The sequence below is a fragment of the Rhinolophus ferrumequinum genome, chromosome 3 (assembly GCF_004115265.2).
Source record: "Rhinolophus ferrumequinum isolate MPI-CBG mRhiFer1 chromosome 3, mRhiFer1_v1.p, whole genome shotgun sequence".
Lineage (NCBI taxonomy): Eukaryota > Metazoa > Chordata > Mammalia > Chiroptera > Rhinolophidae > Rhinolophus > Rhinolophus ferrumequinum.
The window spans coordinates 2,138,720-2,157,126 of record NC_046286.1 but is presented as its reverse complement, the minus strand read 5'-3'; the positions used below and the strand labels follow the sequence as shown (position 1 = coordinate 2,157,126).

Genomic DNA, 18,407 nt, shown 5'->3' with positions numbered 1-18,407 from the left:
AGCTTTTCCCATTCTCCCCTCTCCCTCATCTCTTGTGCTGCTAATACCAGGTGCCAGACAAATGAAGGGCTCACCTGTCAAACCCAGGAAGTAAAATCTGCACGGAGGGGCAGGGAACAGCTACTCAATTCCCCCAAACCCCTCTCATAGTTTACTTTTCCGGAAAAGCCATTTATGAAGTCACGGGCAGGAAGACAAGTGGTGGGGGGTGCGGGGAAGAACCCAAGAACTGAAGGGGCGGGGCGAGTTCAGGGGCGCACTGGCGGTCCAGGGGGCCTCTGGGCGATGAATATAGAGGACCGGGTCTCTAGAGGTCCTGGCGGTCTCTAGAGAGACGGGGTGCGCTCCCCGGCGCGTACTGGCGGCGCACGGGCGCGAGGGGCGGGCAGTCCGCAGGCTCCGCCCCACGAGTTGCGGGCTCCGCCCCGCCTGGCCCTCCAGTCCGGGTGCAGCTGCTTCCGGGCTCTGCGGCTCGGGGCGACTCGGCGAGGCCCAGGCCCTGACGCTGGGCCCGGGAGGGGCGGCAGCACACAGAGCCCGGACGCCTGGGTCCCCCAGGCGGGCCCGCGCTTGGCCTCGCAACTGGAGTCTCGAAGGACGTCTCCGGCCTGACCTTGCGGAGGCCGCGCGTCTCGGCTGCGTACTCGGGTGCGGGTCCGGCCGCTTTGTAGGATTCATAGCCTTCTAACTCACAGGACGAACGCTGCTGGCTAGAGTTCGCTGGACATCTCCCCACAACCCCCAACAGGAGACATCTTATTCCTGAGGTCCCCTAGGGAAGCAGTTCAGGACTCCCCTGATCCGGAGCACCTCGGACCTGGGGCGACCTTTCTTCTTGGATGCAGCACCGCCTCCCCAGTTTTTGGGGCATCTTGGGGCGTGGCCTTGGTGAGTGAAACTTGGGGTGTTGCTTGCTGGGAATGAAACCCGGAAACCCGGGGAGGACACTGTCGGGTGACCCAGGCCTTGTCAGATCTTGAGACTCTTGGAATCTTGTGTGTGGGGAGCGGTGGTAGTGAGTGAATTTGGATGTGCCTCCTTTCTTTACCTCAAAACTGAAAAAGGAAACAAGCTGCCTGCCCCACTTGAGGCTGTATGACCATCCAGGGAAGTGGGGAGCCACTTCTGAATTCGAAGTAGGACTCGCCAAGCAGACCTGTTCTTCTGAGCCCGAACAGACTCTGGCACCTGAGGAGACCCTCAGCCCTCAAACCTGAGCAGTGCCGGGAAGCGGCCCCAAAATTTGGGGGCTCATTACACACTCCAACCATGTTCCTGCGACGGCTTGGTGGCTGGCTACCTCGCCCTTGGGGCCGCCGGAAACCCAGGCCTGACCTGCCCACCCCAGAACCCAGACAGGTGGACAGCTCCTCCGAAAATTCAGGGAGTGACTGGGACAGTGCCCCAGAAACCATGGGAGATGTGGGGCCTCCCAAGACCAAGGACTCAGGGGCCCAGAGGAGCTCTGGGGCTGCTCCAGTACCAAGCAGTGAGACCCAAGTTGAGCAACTAGGGAGCAAAAGAATGGATTCCCTCAAGGGGGACAAGACTGGCTCTAGCCCTCAAGAGTCTGGGAGACTGGAGGCTGCAGGGGCCATTCCTAAACTGGCATGGGATCCTGTGGACTCAGGCGGCACCAGGAGCTCTGGACTGTCCCCTGAAGGGGGACTGAGCCCCGCTGGATCTGAAGCCCCAGTGAAGAAGCCCGGCCGGCGTCAGAAGCTGCTCGGCTGGCTGCAGGGGGAACCAGGTGGGGGAGCAGGGGCTCGCTTGCAGTACCTGGGGGGCCCAGAGGAGTGTCTGCAGATCTCCAGCAACCTGACCCTGCATCTGCTGGAGCTGCTGGCCTCAGCCCTGCTGGGGCTGTGTTCCCGGCCGCTGCGGGCAGCCCTGGACGCGTTAGGCCTGAGCGGGCCGCTGGGCCTCTGGCTGCATGGGCTGCTGTCCTTCCTGGCTGCCCTGCATGGTCTCCACGCCGTGCTGAGCCTGCTTACTGCTCACCCCTTGCACTTCGCCTGCCTCTTTGGTCTCCTACAGGCCCTGGTGCTGGCTGTCAGCCTCCGGGAGCTCAGTGGGAATGAGGAGGCCACTGACTTGGAGGGTGAGAAGTTGGGGAGGGAGAGTGAGGAGCAGAGGGGAGACCCAGGAAAGGCGCTGTGACTGTGGAGAGGGGCGGGTGACCCCAGGGCCCCACCCTCAGTGGGGTGGGAATAAGGATGAAGACAGTGTGGCCTTCTGAGAGTGGGGGCATGACCCAGACTGTAAGCACAAGGACCTCAGGGATGGGGGAGAAACCGCAGAGTATGAGGGCACAGGGCCCTCCTCACCCACAGGAGAGAAGAGCTGTTTAGGATGTCGGGCTTATGGGCGGTGGGGACATGGCCCTTGAATTCACCAGCTGTTATTTTTGCTTTTACATTTCTCCCACCTCCGGTTTTTTTCCCCACCTTCACTTTTTAAAATCCCTCCCCCCCAAAAAAAAAAAAAGTGTGGTAGTGGAGAATAAAGACTAAAGGGTCCTCTCTACCCTTCAAGACTTCCCAGGGACAGACAGACCTCCGGCTGGGGTAAAGGGTGGTTGGGAGACCCAAAGGATCCCTGGGACGGAGCCATCGAGGGAAGACGGGCTGCTAGGTGGGTGGGTTTGGAGTCTGGATGGGGCACACAGGTGACAAGGAACCTGCAGTGAAGCTCTGGTGTTCCTGGGAGCCAGAGGGGGTGGGGACGGAGCAGATGGCATTGGTAGGAAGGCCAGCTTCGGGGCTGGCAGCCCAGACAGGCACTGTGGGGAAGCACTGGAGCTTGCAGTCCCCACGCGGGGGTTAGGGGTTCCCCACTCAGCAATAAATCACTGTGTCACACCAAATCCTAAATATATCACTACAAAGAGAGTTACTGCCACTCAGTGTCCTTCGTGATGCCGTCCAGCTGGAGATTTAGGTAGTAGAAGGTTCAGGAGAATTTTGAAATGGGGGGAGTGGGATTGATGTCTGGAGACAAACCCCAACATATGATGAGGATTGGAAAGCCATCTTTATTACTCTTGAAAGGGAGTCTCCAGCTTCTCTCCCCCACCACAATCTTAGCTCCCACTGAATCCATTTGGGGGCATAGATGAAGCCACAGGTCAGTCTTTGGACAACTTGCAGGCCTCTGGTGGGAGGAGGGAGAAAAGAAGAGGATGGAAAGGAAGTAAATCCAGGGACAGAAGCAAGGTTGCTGGTAATGGCTGGGGAAGAATGCATTCCCTCATTCCCTGTGTCAAAGAAGGGGTCTCGGTGACCTGTTTTCCTCTGCGTCTGCTCCTCTGCCCCCTTTATCCACTGCCAACTCAGAAACCTCTCTTATGAGTAGCCCAAAGCCCACCCTGGCTCCCTCTGGTGCCATCACAACCTATGACACAAATGGATGTGTCAACACACCTGGTGCCACTCTGATGATGTCAGCTTTGGGCCCTGCCCTCTGATGACATCACTTGTCCCTTTCATCCAGCACCCACAGAAGACTTGGTGAGTCCCAGTCCTCTTCTGTGGGACTTTACACTCTCACCTTGTTTCCTGGGAGTCAGTAAGAAGGCCTTGGAGTCCAGGCAGGAGGTCAGGGACCGGAATTCCTCCACACACTTCTCGGGAGGGTGTGGCAAGCGATCTGGAAGGGCAGAAAGGCCAGGCCCCATCAAACCCTCTACTTTTCAGCACCGCCCCTGGTGAGCACCTCCTGGAAGCATCCAGCCCTTCCTGGGATGATGTCACAGGGCCCAGAGTGAGGGACTCTTCTGCCCCTCCTGTGTTTCCCACCAACCCATCCTGCCTCCCTACTCACTGTAGAGGAGGAAGCGCTGATAACCCTGGCCCGTCTCTTTCAGCATGATTCCACCTGGGCAAGAGCTGGAGAAGAGCTTGGTCTTCATGTCTGGGCGGCCTGTCAGGGTGGGTTGGGGGGAAGTGAGAGGACAGAGATGCAAAACCAGGCAAGCCCAGGAGACTTGGGGAGCTACAGAGAACCAACCTTCAGTTCTGAGATCTGTGCTCCCTTCAGTAAGGTGGTAGATCCATTCCCGGGGCACACAGGACCCATTTTTCCTGCAAGGAGGAAAGACTGAGTGACATCCCCACCACACAGTACCAACCTTTATTCCCTCTTATTCCTTCTTGAAGCCCGGGTCCCCTTGGGTTTCAAGCTACCAAGGGATGGTTAGGCCCATCTCTCCGCAGAGGAAAACTAATAGAGCTGTTGAACTCAGTGGGCTAAAAAGAGTGAATATGCCAAACAGCGCAGCTTTTTGTGGGTGGGTGCTCACACTTTGGGCAGAGGCTGTACCTCTTGGTCCCTGCCCCCTCACCACTCACGTGCGGATGGTAGCATGGAGCTGGAGCTGTGTGGGTTCAGAGCCCACAGCCATGTTGAAGACAATGTTGTCCACAGGGTCAAAAGTCGCCAACTCCTCCTTGGTGGGAGCTGCCCCTGCGATGAAGTACCACTGGCCCAGGTGGGGCTCTGGGAACTGGAGAGACAAGGGGAGCAGAGGAGGGTGGGTCCCACTACAGGATTCATCTAACCTCTGTCAGGACAGCAAGACTTAGGGGCAGAGGTGTTGGCTGCCTTTTTCCAACTGGGGCTTGGATCCATGATAGGGAGTCATTAAATGACTTTTCCTCTTTGCCCTCAATCAACCTGAGTAACTACGCCCCCACCCCCTGCTTCCTGCCAATTCTACCATGTGTCTACATTGATGGGCATAGTACTGATATTTTTTTACTTGTCCTTGCTTTCATCATCACAACACTCACACTGTCTTCCTCCTTTCCTTTCCCAATGTGGCTTCCGGTCACCCTAGGCCACCCACTCAAGTCCCTCATAGCCCCCGCTATAAGCGTCCCCCTTTTCTCCATACCTCTTTCCCATCTACTCCCTGAGTTGTCAGTTGACTGTGCTCAGGGCACTGGTAGATGGAGTTAAGGAGAATGCCGTAGAGGTAAAGTAGAGCTGCCCAAATTTGGTGGAACATCTTCAAGCAATAGGGAGCTGGTGCTCTGCGTGCAGTGGCTGGTGCTTTAACTGTTCTCCGCTGGCTGCTCAGTCCACTCTGCTTCCAGCCCCCTTGCCTCAACCCTTGACCCTTTTACCTGCTAATGAGTAACTTCAACCTTGTTTTCCAAGTATGGAGTGGTTCGGCCCTTCCTCCCCCTGTCCTAGATGCAACCACTCCACAATACCCCCTGGCATGTTCAGGGTCTTTGGGGAATTATAAGGAAGCTGAGTCCTGAAGGTAGAAACCTGTGTTCTTTCAACCCATATCTGAGCTGGATGTCTGCTGTGTTGTGCAGCACTGAAGAGAGGTGGATTGATTGATTCATTCACTTACGGTAGCAAACTCTTTTGAGTTCCAGCTGTTTGCCAGGAACTCGCTAAGCCTTGGGGACGTAAAAATGAGTAAGACACAGTCCCTGGCCTTGAAGAAGTCAGTCTAAGGAAAACTAGCTGTGTAAACAAATCATTGCAATACAACCTGGTAAGTGCTTTAGAACAGATATGAATCAGGTGCTGGGGCATGGTTGATGGGAGGCTTTCTCTCTGAAGTTTATAATTGGGGAAACAACATGTACACCATCCAGAAAAGTTCACTGACAGATGAGTTCACTGAGTTTATTACTACAAGAGGCTCCATAACCTAGTAGTTAAAGATGATAGACATTGGTGTCAGGCAGAATGGGCTCAAACCCTAACTCTACCAGTTACTAGAACTTGGACAATTTTATTAATCTCTTATGCCTGTTTTTTCACCTGTAAATGAGTAAATCATCAATCTCATAGGCTTAAAAGAGACAATGCATAAAAGCCCTTAGCAAAGGCCTGCACATGGCAAGTCCAAAGTAATTATTTGGTAAAATTAATAGTAATGTTTGTAAAGCACTTATAGCTTCCGGTGGGTAATAAATTCTCAAATAGGAGGTAAGGAAAGAATTGTCAAGAGGCAGTCATTGGATAATGCCAGTTGAGTTGGGTGGAGTTAATGCAATGAAAAGGTGGCGCTTCCTCAATCGATTTGTAACTCAAGACTGACAAAAGATTTGTCCTGCGAGGTGAGGCAGGCTTAGGGTATATGAGGGTGCATTATACTATTATTTTTAAGCAATATTTGACATTTTAAATAATAAAAACCAATTTATTGGGGCAGTAGAGGTGCCTGACCCAGAAGGGTCTAGTAGGCCTGGATTTGTCAGTTTTGCCACTTACGTTGGCTAGGTGTACGCACTATATAAAATGGATGTAGTAACTATCTCAAGCGTTCAAAGGCTTTTAAATGTGACACTACATAAAACCCTTAGAAAACTGGCTGGCACAAACTAAGTGCTCATTAAACAGGTGTTTATCAGAACTCTTACCTGAAACAGTACTGGGACATGGGTATAGATAAACAACGAATCCCAGAAAGGCTGGGCGCCAGGGGCCGGCACGCCGCAGCGACGGGTAAGGCTGGGGTTGTGGCTGCGCAGAGGGGCCCAGACACTAGCCCGAGGGCGGGGGTGGGAGAAAAGGGCAGAGAGGTAGTAACTCTCTGGACCTTAGCCTACGGAAGCACTTTGGCGGTCCCTTCAATTCCCCAGGGTCAGTTTTGTGTTTTGGTCCAGTCGAACTTCATTTGCTCCCAGCTCCCAAACTCAGAGGTACCCCCCCGACACTTTTTTCTTTTTACAAAAGTCATGCAAGGTAAATCCTTAGTTTCTCCAAAACATGGCGTATTCCCTCGGCCGCGCACTGCCGGTGAGGAACATGGCGCCCACACTCCGCAAAACGCCCACCAGGCCGACCCGAGGTCAGGCCCAACGACTCGTCCGCATTCAACACAGCTCGCGAACCACCCCTAACCGCCTAAGGAAAGGGTGACTTCGGGAGGCGCCATAGGAGTGGCGTAGCGAGAGTGAGAGAGATGGAATTTTAGGTGGCCAGGACAGTGCCGTCTCAAAGTCTCTGCGGACTAACATAGGTTAACGAGACACAATCCTCAGTCGCCAAACTCCAAGATCCATACAACCGACCAAAGCGTCTTGAGACAGTCGTAGTCTCATCTGGTGATTTTTTTTTTTCCAGGCATTTGTAGTAGCCACCTCAATCTCCCACTGCACAAGCGCGCGCCCAGAAGAAATTAACAGCATCAGACGATGGGGCGGTGCCTAACTGTGTACGCATGCGTACTGCGATGCACGCAGGCGCAATACGGCCCCTCGGGCGACGGCGGCGGCGGCTTCTCGGGGTGCTCGGCTCCCTCCCATCTTGGCCGGCCCTGCCCGTCTCGCCCCAGGAACTCACTGTTTGGGGCCGCGGACTTTCTTGTCGTGCCCCAGGAAAGTAAAGCTTGGGACCTGGGGGAGCCGGAAGTTCCGCCTCGCGATTTCCAAATACTGTCGGGGAAACGGAAGTGGCCGTCCGTGGCAGGTTGGAGGAGACCGGAAGTGACGGTACCGGGGGGAAGTCGGAGGCGGAGCCGCAGGGTGGTGTGTGTGTATTTGGTGTGTGTTGGTTGCGACGCTCTGCTGGAGAACCGAAGGAAGGCGGAAGAGGGGGGCAGTCATCTAGCCAGTCTGGCCCCCCGTGAGTGTTCGTCATCTCGGGTCTGTCGTGACTTAGGCGGGTTTAATGGGCGTGGCGCGCGTGCGCGAAACCACTTTCTCCGCAGAGTCTAGCGCGACATTCCCTCCACCCCACTCCTCCCCGCTCTCGCGTTGTCCCAGGGTTTGCCGTCTTCTGGGGTCCTTGTTTCGCGACCGGTGATGACACTGGTCTCGCGCTTCCTTCCCTCCCTGCTTCCTAGCCCGACTTGCCCTCCCTTATTGTGATTGGCATCGTGGAGCCCCTCCCACCTCCCCGTCCCCTTAGCTCCCTGTGCGGTCCGTGTCTTGCCCATTGTGTTTTTCCCTGTGCCCCGGAATCAGAAGGGGGATGGGGGCGGGTGTGAGTGTGTGTGCTTGTGTGGGAGAAACTCTTTAGGTATTGGGGCGGAGACTCAGGCCGGAGAGGCTTCTGGGTATATAAAATCTGCTCTGGGCTACAGCGGGCCTCTCTCCATTCTTCCTTAGAGAGCTGTAGGCCATGGAGCCCAGTAACAGTAACAGTACCAGTACCACTATGGAGGCGCCTGACAGCCTGGAGGTGCTGGTGAAGACCCTGGATTCTCAGACTCGGACCTTTATTGTGGGGGCCCAGGTGAGACCCCAGTACTTCTGGAAGACAGTCATTTACCCTTTCTCTTGTAGGTCTCTTAGCCTGAGAGAAAAACCTGATTTTCTGGTCCTCAACTTTTCTTTCGTTGATTCCTTTGTTCATATTCTAGACAGAACATTTTCTGATGTTTCTTGTTGAGTGAGAAGGTATGGTTTCTGTTGAATGAGGTAGATTTTGTTTTGCCTTCCTCCACCTTGATAGAACTCATTGCAGAGGGAAATAATGGAGGGAGGAGGAATCTGTATGCCATCATCTTGAGTGAACTGCAGCTCAAAGGCACAGACATGGCTCCTGCCTTTGGGAATGGAAACAGAACACAGAGACCCCAAAGACAAGTGTGTCTTAAAAACAAAAATTGGTCAGGTCTCTATAGTGTGTTTTTAAAAGCGAGAAATGAGAACTGGTAATGCAGGTAGATCCTTAGTAGACTGTTGAGGGGAATAACTAATGTTTGTGGTATAATTTGAATCTTTGGAGCTCAACAACATGGATACAAGTATCCATATTACTACTCTTGTAATATTTGGAGACAGACTTGTGAGAGGTTGGTCTGTGGTTTTTAAAACACAGTGTTACGTGTATTTCAGAAAACCATGTAGGTTTTTGTGATTATATGTACGTAAGCAGCCTGATACTTCCCAAGAGTCAGTTGCCTAATTAGGAAAAATGTTTTTCTTTTTTGCTGCCTTCTCTCTTTTTCTTCCTTAACCTGATTGTCCACCCGATTTTCCGTGTTGTTACTATTATCTTTGGGATTAGAGTTGTATCATTTTGTGTTTGGGGAGGGATCACTGGTATCTTTAGACACACATTTCTTTGGGAGCCAGGCAAAGGAGTGAAGGGAATGTCAGTTGGCTTTTCTGTTTCTCAGCCATGTACTTTTCTCCTAGGCCTAGAAACTGAATTTCCTTATGTTCATTGTCTGTTTTTGACAGGAGTTGTCTGAGTTTGGGGCTTTGCGCCATCCTTACCTCACAGTCAAGACAAGTGGCTAGTGATTTTATAATGGGATGGTTTTTACGCTTCACCCCCAGAAGTCATTTGTCCCTCTTCTGTCCTTCCTCTTTCCTTCATTCCCTCATACTTGTGTGTGTCCCTTCTTCGCAGATGAATGTAAAGGAGTTTAAGGAGCACATTGCTGCCTCTGTCAGCATCCCCTCAGAGAAACAACGGCTCATCTACCAGGGACGAGTTCTGCAGGATGATAAGAAGCTCCAGGAATACAGTAAGGGGGTGGGGGAGGCATTTGAGAGGTTGAGGTAATTGCCCAGAGGGATGAGCTGAGATGGAGGGTTTACCTGATCATACAATGTTTTCGTGTTTGTTTTGTTTTGTTTCACTTTTTCTCCCCAGACGTTGGGGGAAAGGTTATCCACCTGGTGGAACGTGCTCCTCCTCAGACTCAGATCCCTTCTGGGGCATCTTCTGGGACAGGGTCTGCCTCAGCCACCCATGGTGGGGGACCCTCATCTGGTCCTCGGGGGCCTGCGACCTCTGTTCATGACCGGAATGCCAACAGCTATGTCATGGTTGGAACCTTCAATCTTCCTGTAAGCTTGTGTTCCACATGGGATGGTTTTTGTGGGGAAGGGTAGTTTTGGTTGTGGTAACAGCAGAGGGCTCTTAAGACAGGTGTCGCAGTCTTTAGATTGGGGTTGGAGGGCCCTGCGGTCTGCTAATAGCCGCAGTCTTGAGGGGAAAAAGGGTGGGGCTCCAGAGAATGAGTTGAAAGTGTGGGGGCCTCAGTATTTGGCTTCTCCCAGAGCAACTTCCCTTACCCTTTCCCCAGAGTGACGGCTCTGCTGTGGATGTTCACATCAACATGGAACAGGCCCCGATTCAGGTATCATGGGGCCTGGGAGGGTCAGCGAAGGGGATCTGGGAGAAGGAGGCCGTGAGGTGGGTCGGACCTGGTTGAGGAGATGCTGGGACCTGGTTCAGTAGGCTGTGGATCTCGTGGCTTCATTTCAAACCTGCCCTGATCTTCCCTCTCATTGTAGAGTGAGCCCCGGGTTCGGCTGGTGATGGCTCAGCACATGATCAGGGATATACAGACCTTACTTTCCAGGATGGAGGTAAGTGTCAAGGCTGGCTAGGGTCTGCTGTCACTCTGTCTCCCCATGCTCCCTCCCCCTTTTCTCTCAGCCTGGGGGTGAGGCATGACTGGCCACATCCACTGGGAATCTCTTTTTGCTAATCTGGTCTGTTTGCAGTTCTCGTTCTTTGGGGAGAAAAAGTATCTATGTGAGACTATCTTGTCCTTGCTAATGCTCTTGGTGCCTGGTATCTGGGAAGTTTGTTTCAGACTTGTCGGATAATTCTCATGGTATCCCTTCTCAATTAAAGAAGGTTTCTTGCTTTTGAATTTCTTAATTATGTTCGACGCTGGCATGTCCTAACTTCATTTGTTTGTGCTGCGGCTGCAGCTTATGGCCTTTCCTTCCCTTCTCATGGTGCTTAGGAAGGAAACCACAAGCTCTACTTTTTGTTAGTAATTCATTTACGAGTATTACAGATATTTATTACGCGTCTAATTTGTGTAAGTCTTATACTGGCTGCTAGGGCGTCAAAGATACAGATGCAAAGCCCTGCCTTCAGGGAGCCTAGTTAGAGCACCTTGTCTCCTTCGTCTCCTTGGACCTGAGTAATTCTCTCCAGTAGTCTCATCCTTCCTTTGGTATCTTGACTCTCCCTCACCTTCAGTGTCGAGGGGGCCCCCAGGCACAGAACAGTCAGCCGCCTGCACAGACGCCGACTGTGGCCCCAGAGCCAGTAGCCTTGAGCTCACAGACAACAGAACCAGTGGAAAGTGAAGTGCCCCCTCGGGAGCCCATGGAGGCAGAAGATGTGGAAGAACGTGCCCCAGCCCAGAGCCCGGAGCTCACCCCTTCTGGCCCAGCCCCCGCGGGCCCAGCATCTGCCCCCGAGACCAGTGTACCCAAGTGAGAGAAAGAGGGCACCTTTGAGAGGAGGGTGGGGATCCTGCATGCAGGACGGAGAGCAGGGTGGTGTGACGGAGGAAGGATTGCTTGGAGGTCCACCGTGGAGGGTTAGTGTTGGGGGGTAGGGAGAACTCGAGGGTAGGTAAATGAGGTTAGGACTGGCAGCTGAACTGCTCTGCCCTCCCTGGGCTCCAAATGGTGCTTCCTGAGCCTGACCACAACTCTCCCCTGAGTTCACACAGGCCCTCTTTCTTTTATGTGAGTTAGTGTCTCGCCATTGTAGGTGCAAGATTGTGTTGTGAGGGCGATGGAAGCAGTTTCTCTTTCTCGCCTGTCTTTCCATGGGTGGGGGCAAAGAACAAGCTCTGCTAGTCCAGGAAGGGATTGGGCCAGGGGTCTGGGAGACCTGGGAGAGAAAGACAGCCATGGTGCCTGTCAGCTTGGAGGTTGGGAAGCTGAGGAAAGCCTCAGCTCGCTGACTCCTGGGGTTGCCCGCAGCCACCCTTCTCCTGCGGAGTACGTCGAGGTGCTGCAGGAGCTCCAGCGGCTTGAGAGCCGCCTCCACCCCTTCCTGCAGCGCTACTGCGAGGTTCTGGGCGCCGCTGCTAGCACGGACTACAACAACAACGTGAGTCTGCCCTCCCCCAGCCCAGGCGCCCACATGGGACAGGCTGGCATACACACCACCCTTTCCCCTAAAGGCGTTGTCTGCAAGAAAATGACGTTATCCTAGACTTGTAAGAAAGTGATCTTTTTCTCTCCTTCAGGAAAGGTGACATCCGTTGTCTTTGCACTCCTCAGTTCTCTGAGTTACTTAGGGAGTTTATAAAGCGAGGGAGATTAGGAAACGATGACTTAATTGATTCACTCTAGGGTTAGTTTTAATAGAAAATCCTTCATGTGTAGACGGTAAGATTTAATTGCAAAGATTTGGTCTGTGCAGAAGTTGGCAGGGATATACTGAGAGGTTTCGTTGATGTGACCTCTCAGAAGGCATTGTTGCTCTGGGGAGTGAGGTAGATCCCAGCCTGATATTTTCTGCTTTCTGTGTTCGGCCTGGGGCTACAGCAAGAGGGCCGTGAGGAGGACCAGCGCTTGATCAACCTGGTGGGGGAGAGCCTGCGACTGCTGGGCAACACCTTTGTGGCGCTCTCGGACCTGCGCTGCAACCTGGCCTGTGCACCCCCACGGCACCTGCATGTCGTCCGGCCTATGTCTCACTACACCACCCCCATGGTGCTCCAGCAGGCAGCTATTCCCATCCAGGTGGGCTGGGGGCGTGGGGCGCTGGCCTGGGGGAGAAGGGCGGGCTTCGGAATGACCCAGGGGGGAAGCTTTGGAAACAGTGACGAAGGATGGGGGAGACTTGAGAAATGTATCATGGGGGGCTCTGGGGTAGGCTCTTGTGTTTTGATTTCTGCGTCATCCTGTCTCCAGATCAACGTGGGGACCACTGTGACTATGACGGGGAATGGGACTCGGCCCCCCCCGACTCCCAGTGCAGAGGCGCCTCCCCCTGGTCCTGGGCAGGCCTCGTCCCTGGCTCCCTCTTCTGCCACCGCTGAGTCAACTGAGGGAGCGCCCCCGCCAGGGCCGGCTCCCCCGCCAACCGCCGGCCACCCAAGGGTCATTCGGATTTCCCACCAGAGTGTGGAACCCGTGGTCATGATGCACATGAACATTCAAGGTAAGCTGGGTCAGTAGCGGGCAGAGAAGAGCAGCACGAGGGAGGTGTGGGAGCGAGGCTGGGCACGGAGAGGCTGGGCACGGACAGGCCGGCCAGAAGCTTCAGATGGCGTGTGTGGGGAGGGGCAGCAGCGACTGCTTGTCCTTGGAGGTTTGTGGGAGTGGTGAAGGGAGCACTTCCTCCCTGTCTAGATGGAGGGAAAGGCAGGCGTCTGGTCGGGGGAATGGGGGCCTAAAGGACGCTGATCTCAGGAGGATAGTCAGGCCTTGACCGCACCTTTCTCAGGGCCACTCTCCCTGTCTCCCTGCCCAGATTCTGGCACACAGCCTGGTGGACTTCCGAGCGCTCCCACTGGCCCCCTGGCACCCCCTGGTCATGGCCAGACCCTGGGTAAGAGTGAGGGCATCAGAGCAGGCTGAGCTCTGGGTAGAGAAGGGGTAGGGCTGAGTGGGTGGGTTGAAGGGGGTCCAGGTTCAAGGTTACATCAGACCCACCCCCCAGGCTCCACCCTCATCCAGCTGCCCTCCCTGCCCCCTGAGTTCATGCACGCCGTCGCCCACCAGATCACTCATCAGGCCATGGTGGCAGCTGTTGCCTCCGCGGCCGCAGGTAATAACCTGGAAGGGGAGGCCTGGGAGGGGGCCACGGTCCATGGTGGTGGGTGCTGTTGGCTGGCGGGCATGGGCCGGGCCCTCAGCCCTCCTCGGTCTCTCCTCTTGCCATGCACAGGACAGCAGGTGCCGGGCTTCCCGACAGCCCCGACCCGGGTGGTGATTGCCCGGCCCACCCCTCCACAGGCTCGGCCTTCCCATCCTGGAGGGCCCCCAGTCTCAGGGGCTCTGGTGCGTAAGGGGGGAGAGTTTCGGTGGGCAGGAGCCTGGGAAGGGTCCTGTGTTGGGCATGGAAAGGGCAGGATTGAGCCTCTTGTCTCTCAGCAGGGTGCCGGTGTGGGTAGCAACGCCTCTTTAGCCCAGATGGTGAGCGGCCTTGTGGGGCAGCTTCTCATGCAGCCTGTCCTTGTGGGTGAGTCCTCGTTCTTGCCCGCCTCAAACTGACGAGGTTTCTGTGGCTCTGAAGGCCGATGCTTCCTCACTGGTGCTCCCCATCTCTCACGGTCATCCCTTTGTCTTTGGTTTCCTGCTGGCAGACCAGAATAGAGGTGCTGTGGTGTCTTATTTCTCTTCAGATTTCAGCTTTCTTCTCTTGGTCCCTACAGCTCAGGGGACCCCAGGAATGGCTCCACCTCCAGCCCCTGCCACTGCTTCGGCCAGTGCTGGAACCACCAACACAGCTACCACAGCTGGCCCTGCTCCTGGGGGGCCCACCCAGCATCCACCCCCTCAACCCTCCACCGCTGACCTTCAGTTCTCTCAGCTCCTGGGGAACTTGCTGGGGCCTGCAGGGCCAGGGGCCGGGGGGCCTGGCGTGGCTTCTCCCACCATCACTGTGGCGATGCCTGGTGTCCCTGCCTTTCTCCAGGGCATGACTGACTTCTTGCAGGTGAGTGGCTGGCGTGCTCTTCACCTCCCTCCTTCGCTCCAGCCCAGCCAGGCACTGACGCCTTGCTGCCATTATATCACCTCTGGGCTACAATCCTTGGGGGCATGTCAGTGAGAGGGAACCCTGGGGATCCATTGACTCAGCCCCCCCATTTTGGAGACGAGGAAAACGGGGTTAGGGAGAGAATGCATTTGTGTCGCTGCTTTCTGACCTAACCCGTTCAGGGAGAGGCAGTTGCTTGGCTTAACTCTGCTTTGAGGAGCCACCTGTGCGCGTTGTCCTGGAAGGAGTCAAGGCGAGAACCTTCACAGCCGTGCCGGTTTGTGCCCTGCTGATGCCGTGTTATGTCCTGGTTCCCATTCTCACTTAATCTTCTTTATTCCGTCTCTGTTTGTCAGGCAACTCAGGCGGCCCCTCCGCCCCCTCCCCCGCCCCCAGCCCCCGCCCCGGAGCAGCAGACCACACCCCCACCAGGGTCCCCTGCTGGTGGTGCAGGCAGTCCTGGAGGCCTGGGTCCTGAGAGCCTTTCGCCGGAGTTTTTTACCTCAGTGGTGCAGGGTGTGCTGAGCTCCCTGCTGGGCTCCCTGGGGGCTCGGGCTGGCAGCAGTGAAAGCATCGCGGCTTTCATACAGCGCCTCAGTGGGTCCAGCAACATCTTTGAGCCTGGGGCTGATGGGGCGCTTGGTGAGCAAATGGGTGGTGCTTGGCCTCCTGGAGGGGCAGCCAGAGGGAGGTAGATGGCCTGTGTTTAGGGGTGTGCCAAGGTGGGATGAGGGTGATGGGCTGGCGGTGGCGGGCAGGTCAGGTGGTAAAGGCCACTGCTAATTTCTGGCCCTGTCCACAGGATTCTTTGGGGCCCTGCTCTCTCTTCTGTGCCAGAACTTTTCCATGGTGGACGTGGTGATGCTTCTCCACGGGCATTTCCAGCCACTGCAGCGGCTGCAGCCCCAGCTGCGATCCTTCTTCCACCAGCACTACCTGGGTGGCCAGGAGCCCACACCTGGTAACATCCGGGTAAATGAAGACCTGGGCCCCAGAGCGCTGCTGCACCTCACCTTCAATTCCTTGTTCCTGACTATGTCACCTGAAGCGATGACTGTCCCAGCCCAAACCCTGGACTTGTTGGGGGTGGAGGGGTTAAGTGGCTTGAGGGCTGCGGCTTGAATCTAAACCTGTGCTGTCCCATCCCCCACCCCGTAGATGGCAACCCATACGTTGATCACGGGGCTAGAAGAATACGTTCGCGAAAGTTTTGTGAGTAGCCCTTGCCCTTCCCATCCTCCTGGGTCTGGTAGGAGAGCTGCTGTTCCTGCTGCCTCCGCCTCCACTGCCCACCTCTTTGGGTTGCTTATTTTTGGGTCTCTGTGTATCTTGTCTCAGTCTTTGGTGCAGGTTCAGCCGGGTGTGGACATCATCCGGACGAACCTAGAATTTCTCCAGGAGCAGTTTAATAGCATCGCTGCGCACGTGCTGCACTGCACAGGTCAGGGGCCGGCTGGGCGGGGCGAGCCGTGTGGTGGTGTGCAGGGCTGGGGTGCCGGCATTCCCTCCTTCTGTCTCGCCCACAGACAGTGGATTTGGGGCCCGTCTGCTGGAGTTGTGTAACCAGGGCCTGTTTGAATGCCTGGCTCTGAACCTGCACTGTTTGGGGGGACAGCAGATGGAGCTTGCTGCTGTCATCAATGGCCGAATTGTAAGCACCACCAGCCCCCAGACCCCCAGCTTTTTGTTTGCTCAGGTTTCCATTTTCTTTGGTGTCCTGCCGTTTCCATTTTCCTGCTGCAAATTGCCATCCTTTACTCTTTGATACCTTTCGAAAGCTGGTTGAGGGTTGTGTGTGCTGTCTTGCTTTCGTGCCCTCAGCGTCGCATGTCTCGTGGAGTGAATCCGTCCTTGGTGAGCTGGCTGACCACTATGATGGGACTGAGGCTGCAGGTGGTGCTGGAGCACATGCCCGTGGGCCCCGACGCCATCCTCAGATACGTCCGCAGGGTTGGCGACCCCCCGCAGGTAAAGGGCCTGATGGGCTGTGGGGCCTGGGCACTTGAGGGAACCGCACAGATTTGAGGGGGTCTTTTGTTCTCCTTCTCTGTCCAATTTCACAGCCACTTTGTGAGGAGCCAATGGAAGTTCAGGGATCAGAGAGAACTTCCCCTGAGCCTCAGGTACCAGGGAGTGGTTGAGGGGCTGGATGACGCGGACTGCAGGGCTGAGGGGTAGCGGGGCTGGAGGCCGAGAATTCTGAAGCCTGGATCTTCCCGCTGTCGGAATCGCAGCGGGAGAATGCCTCCCCAGCCCCTGGAACAACAGCAGAAGAGGCTATGTCCCGAGGGCCGCCTCCGGCCCCTGATGGGGGCTCGCAAGATGAACAGGATGGAGCTTCAGCCGAGACAGAACCTTGGGCAGCTGCTGTCCCCCCAGTAAGTGTCAGGAGGTGACCGGTGGGCCAAGACAGCTGAAGGCTGTGGGAGTTACTTTCTAGTCATCTTTTCTTCCCCAGGAATGGGTCCCTATCATCCAGCAGGACATTCAGAGCCAGCGGAAGGTGAAACCGCAGCCCCCCCTGAGCGACGCCTACCTCAGTGGTATGCCTGCCAAGAGACGCAAGGTTGGTTTGCCTCTCCCTGAGGGTCCCTTCTTTATCCAACTTCCCGTCGTGCTAGAATCAAATTGAGCTGGGAGGAATTTTCCCTAGTTTAGTTCCCTCACGTAACTGATGAGGAAACCTCTGGGACTCAGACGTGCTCACGGTTGCCCCATGAGTCTGTTCGCCAGCAGTTAGTGCTGTCATCCCTCAGCCGCCTCATCCCGGTGTGACCAGGGCCCATCCTCCTTACTGTGGCTTCCTCTTGTGGACTAGCTAGCTTCGAGAGCTGGATGGCGTGGCCCACCCTGCCCCTCTTACTTTGAAGAGCAAGTCCAGCATTCAAGTGCTGTTTTGGGCCAAAGCCAGACAGAATTAGGAAGGCATCTGTGCTGTTGCCACCACACGCGGACTGTTGCCTTGGTCTGCTGGCATGGAGACTGGTGGGCTCGAGGAAAGGGGGAACTGGGTGGTGGCACTGGATCTGACCTCGATCCTCTTTTCCCTCCCATCCCGTCCCCCAGACGATGCAGGGTGAGGGCCCCCAGCTGCTTCTATCAGAGGCCGTGAGCCGGGCAGCTAAGGCAGCCGGAGCTCGGCCCCTGACGAGCCCCGAGAGCCTGAGCCGGGACCTGGAGGCACCAGAGGTTCAGGAGAGCTACAGGCAGCAGGTGCCCCCACCTTGAAGCAGAATAGGGATGGTCTAGTGGGAGGGGTTGGGCTAGGGCCCCACTTCCCCAGATCCCTTCAGAGATGAACTGGTTAGTCTGGGGCTACCACTCACTATTTTTAGTGTTTTTCCCCTAGTGGCATCTGGGTAGGCTCAGTGATACCATACTGGGCTGCTGGCAGTGCGTGGCTGGTGGGGATGAGAGTTAGCTCCTGAGGGATGGCCTTGCGTTCTTGGTGGGATCCTGGGGGCTCAGCCAGTGCCCCTCCAACCTGCTTGCTCTCTCTCTCTAGCTCCGGGCTGACATACAAAAGCGGCTGCAGGAAGACCCCAACTACAGCCCCCAGCGCTTCCCTAATGCCCAGCGGGCCTTTGCTGACGATCCCTAACTGCTCTGTGGCCCTCCCTCATCAGGGGACCATTTCCCCCTTTCTTCACAGTATTTAAGAAATAAAAGTCAGATTTTCCTGGCTCTTTTGTCTGTAAATTGTCTTTATTAGGTAGTCTAAGCCCTTAATCTTTTATTTTTAAAATTAATCCCTGGGCATCCAGCTATACCAGACAGCTTTGCACATTTCCCACAAGCAGACGTGCACCATCATGTTTACTGTGCGTGCAGCACATGTACAAGCCTGTTTTGGACAGTTGCTTGTCTTCAAGGAAAAGCATTTTGCATGTAAATAAGACCCGCATTCCGAGATGGAAGAAACCTATCCAGGTGCATGATAGGATAGGGCTCCCCAACTGTCCAGAAAAACCCATTTCGATTCTGAGCAGCCAGGATAGCCTGCAACTAAACCT

General features: G+C 55.3%; 3 protein-coding genes across 24 annotated transcripts; 2 read left to right on the top strand and 1 right to left on the bottom strand.

Annotated features, from left to right (window-relative positions):
• The first annotated feature begins 260 nt into the window (after positions 1-260).
• On the top strand, positions 261-2,877 carry C3H6orf47 (chromosome 3 C6orf47 homolog). Its single transcript, XM_033101865.1, has one exon. It carries the CDS (start codon positions 1,270-1,272, stop codon positions 2,158-2,160), a length of 891 nt encoding a protein of 296 aa, XP_032957756.1. The 5' UTR covers positions 261-1,269; the 3' UTR covers positions 2,161-2,877.
• Positions 2,878-3,014: 137 nt separating this feature from the next.
• On the bottom strand, positions 3,015-7,451 carry APOM (apolipoprotein M). Of its 4 annotated transcripts, none has more exons than XM_033101944.1 (6): positions 7,312-7,451; positions 4,350-4,504; positions 4,009-4,082; positions 3,823-3,921; positions 3,550-3,648; positions 3,015-3,153 (listed from the first exon to the last, which is right to left on the bottom strand). In XM_033101944.1, exons 2-6 carry the CDS (start codon positions 4,400-4,402, stop codon positions 3,128-3,130), a joined length of 351 nt encoding a protein of 116 aa, XP_032957835.1. In that variant the 5' UTR covers positions 4,403-4,504; positions 7,312-7,451; the 3' UTR covers positions 3,015-3,127. The 4 variants fall into 4 exon arrangements, with proteins under 4 accessions (XP_032957835.1, XP_032957816.1, XP_032957845.1 ...); XM_033101925.1 differs by lacking the exon at positions 7,312-7,451 and adding an exon at positions 7,041-7,191; XM_033101954.1 differs by lacking the exon at positions 7,312-7,451 and adding an exon at positions 6,387-6,541.
• Positions 7,170-18,088, top strand: BAG6 (BAG cochaperone 6). 19 transcript variants are annotated; one of them, XM_033101693.1, is made up of 26 exons: positions 7,299-7,437; positions 8,079-8,205; positions 9,331-9,448; positions 9,577-9,773; positions 10,013-10,066; positions 10,224-10,298; positions 10,909-11,165; positions 11,664-11,793; positions 12,234-12,431; positions 12,603-12,852; positions 13,165-13,242; positions 13,354-13,461; positions 13,582-13,694; positions 13,788-13,875; positions 14,069-14,352; positions 14,751-15,036; positions 15,197-15,366; positions 15,553-15,606; positions 15,733-15,835; positions 15,921-16,045; positions 16,216-16,362; positions 16,458-16,517; positions 16,629-16,772; positions 16,853-16,960; positions 17,461-17,607; positions 17,900-18,079. In XM_033101693.1, the coding sequence occupies exons 2-26, from the start codon at positions 8,092-8,094 to the stop codon at positions 17,993-17,995; spliced, it is 3,504 nt and encodes a 1,167-aa protein (XP_032957584.1). In that variant the 5' UTR covers positions 7,299-7,437; positions 8,079-8,091; the 3' UTR covers positions 17,996-18,079. The 19 variants fall into 19 exon arrangements, with proteins under 19 accessions (XP_032957707.1, XP_032957661.1, XP_032957653.1 ...); XM_033101719.1 differs by having other exon boundaries at positions 7,322-7,460; positions 10,927-11,165; XM_033101711.1 differs by having other exon boundaries at positions 7,322-7,460; positions 13,791-13,875.
• The last annotated feature ends 319 nt before the right edge of the window (positions 18,089-18,407 follow it).

What these genes read in the sequence shown, in the direction of transcription:
- C3H6orf47 (XM_033101865.1), top strand. Translation starts at nt 1,270, where the DNA reads ATGTTCCTGCGACGGCTTGGTGGCTGGCTACCTCGCCCTTGGGGCCGC.
- APOM (XM_033101925.1), bottom strand. Translation starts at nt 7,157, where the DNA reads ATGCTGTTAATTTCTTCTGGGCGCGCGCTTGTGCAGTGGGAGATTGAG. An exon ending in CTCCATGCTACCATCCGCAC is followed by an intron (nt 4,083 to 4,349) that starts GTGAGTGGTGAG and finishes TCCTCCTTGCAG; the next exon opens with GAAAAATGGGTCCTGTGTGC. An exon ending in ACTGACTCCCAGGAAACAAG is followed by an intron (nt 3,154 to 3,549) that starts GTGAGAGTGTAA and finishes TCCTCCCACCAG; the next exon opens with AGGCCTGCAAGTTGTCCAAA.
- BAG6 (XM_033101693.1), top strand. Translation starts at nt 8,092, where the DNA reads ATGGAGCCCAGTAACAGTAACAGTACCAGTACCACTATGGAGGCGCCT. An exon ending in GCACGGACTACAACAACAAC is followed by an intron (nt 11,794 to 12,233) that starts GTGAGTCTGCCC and finishes CTGGGGCTACAG; the next exon opens with CAAGAGGGCCGTGAGGAGGA. An exon ending in TGGTCATGGCCAGACCCTGG is followed by an intron (nt 13,243 to 13,353) that starts GTAAGAGTGAGG and finishes CCCACCCCCCAG; the next exon opens with GCTCCACCCTCATCCAGCTG.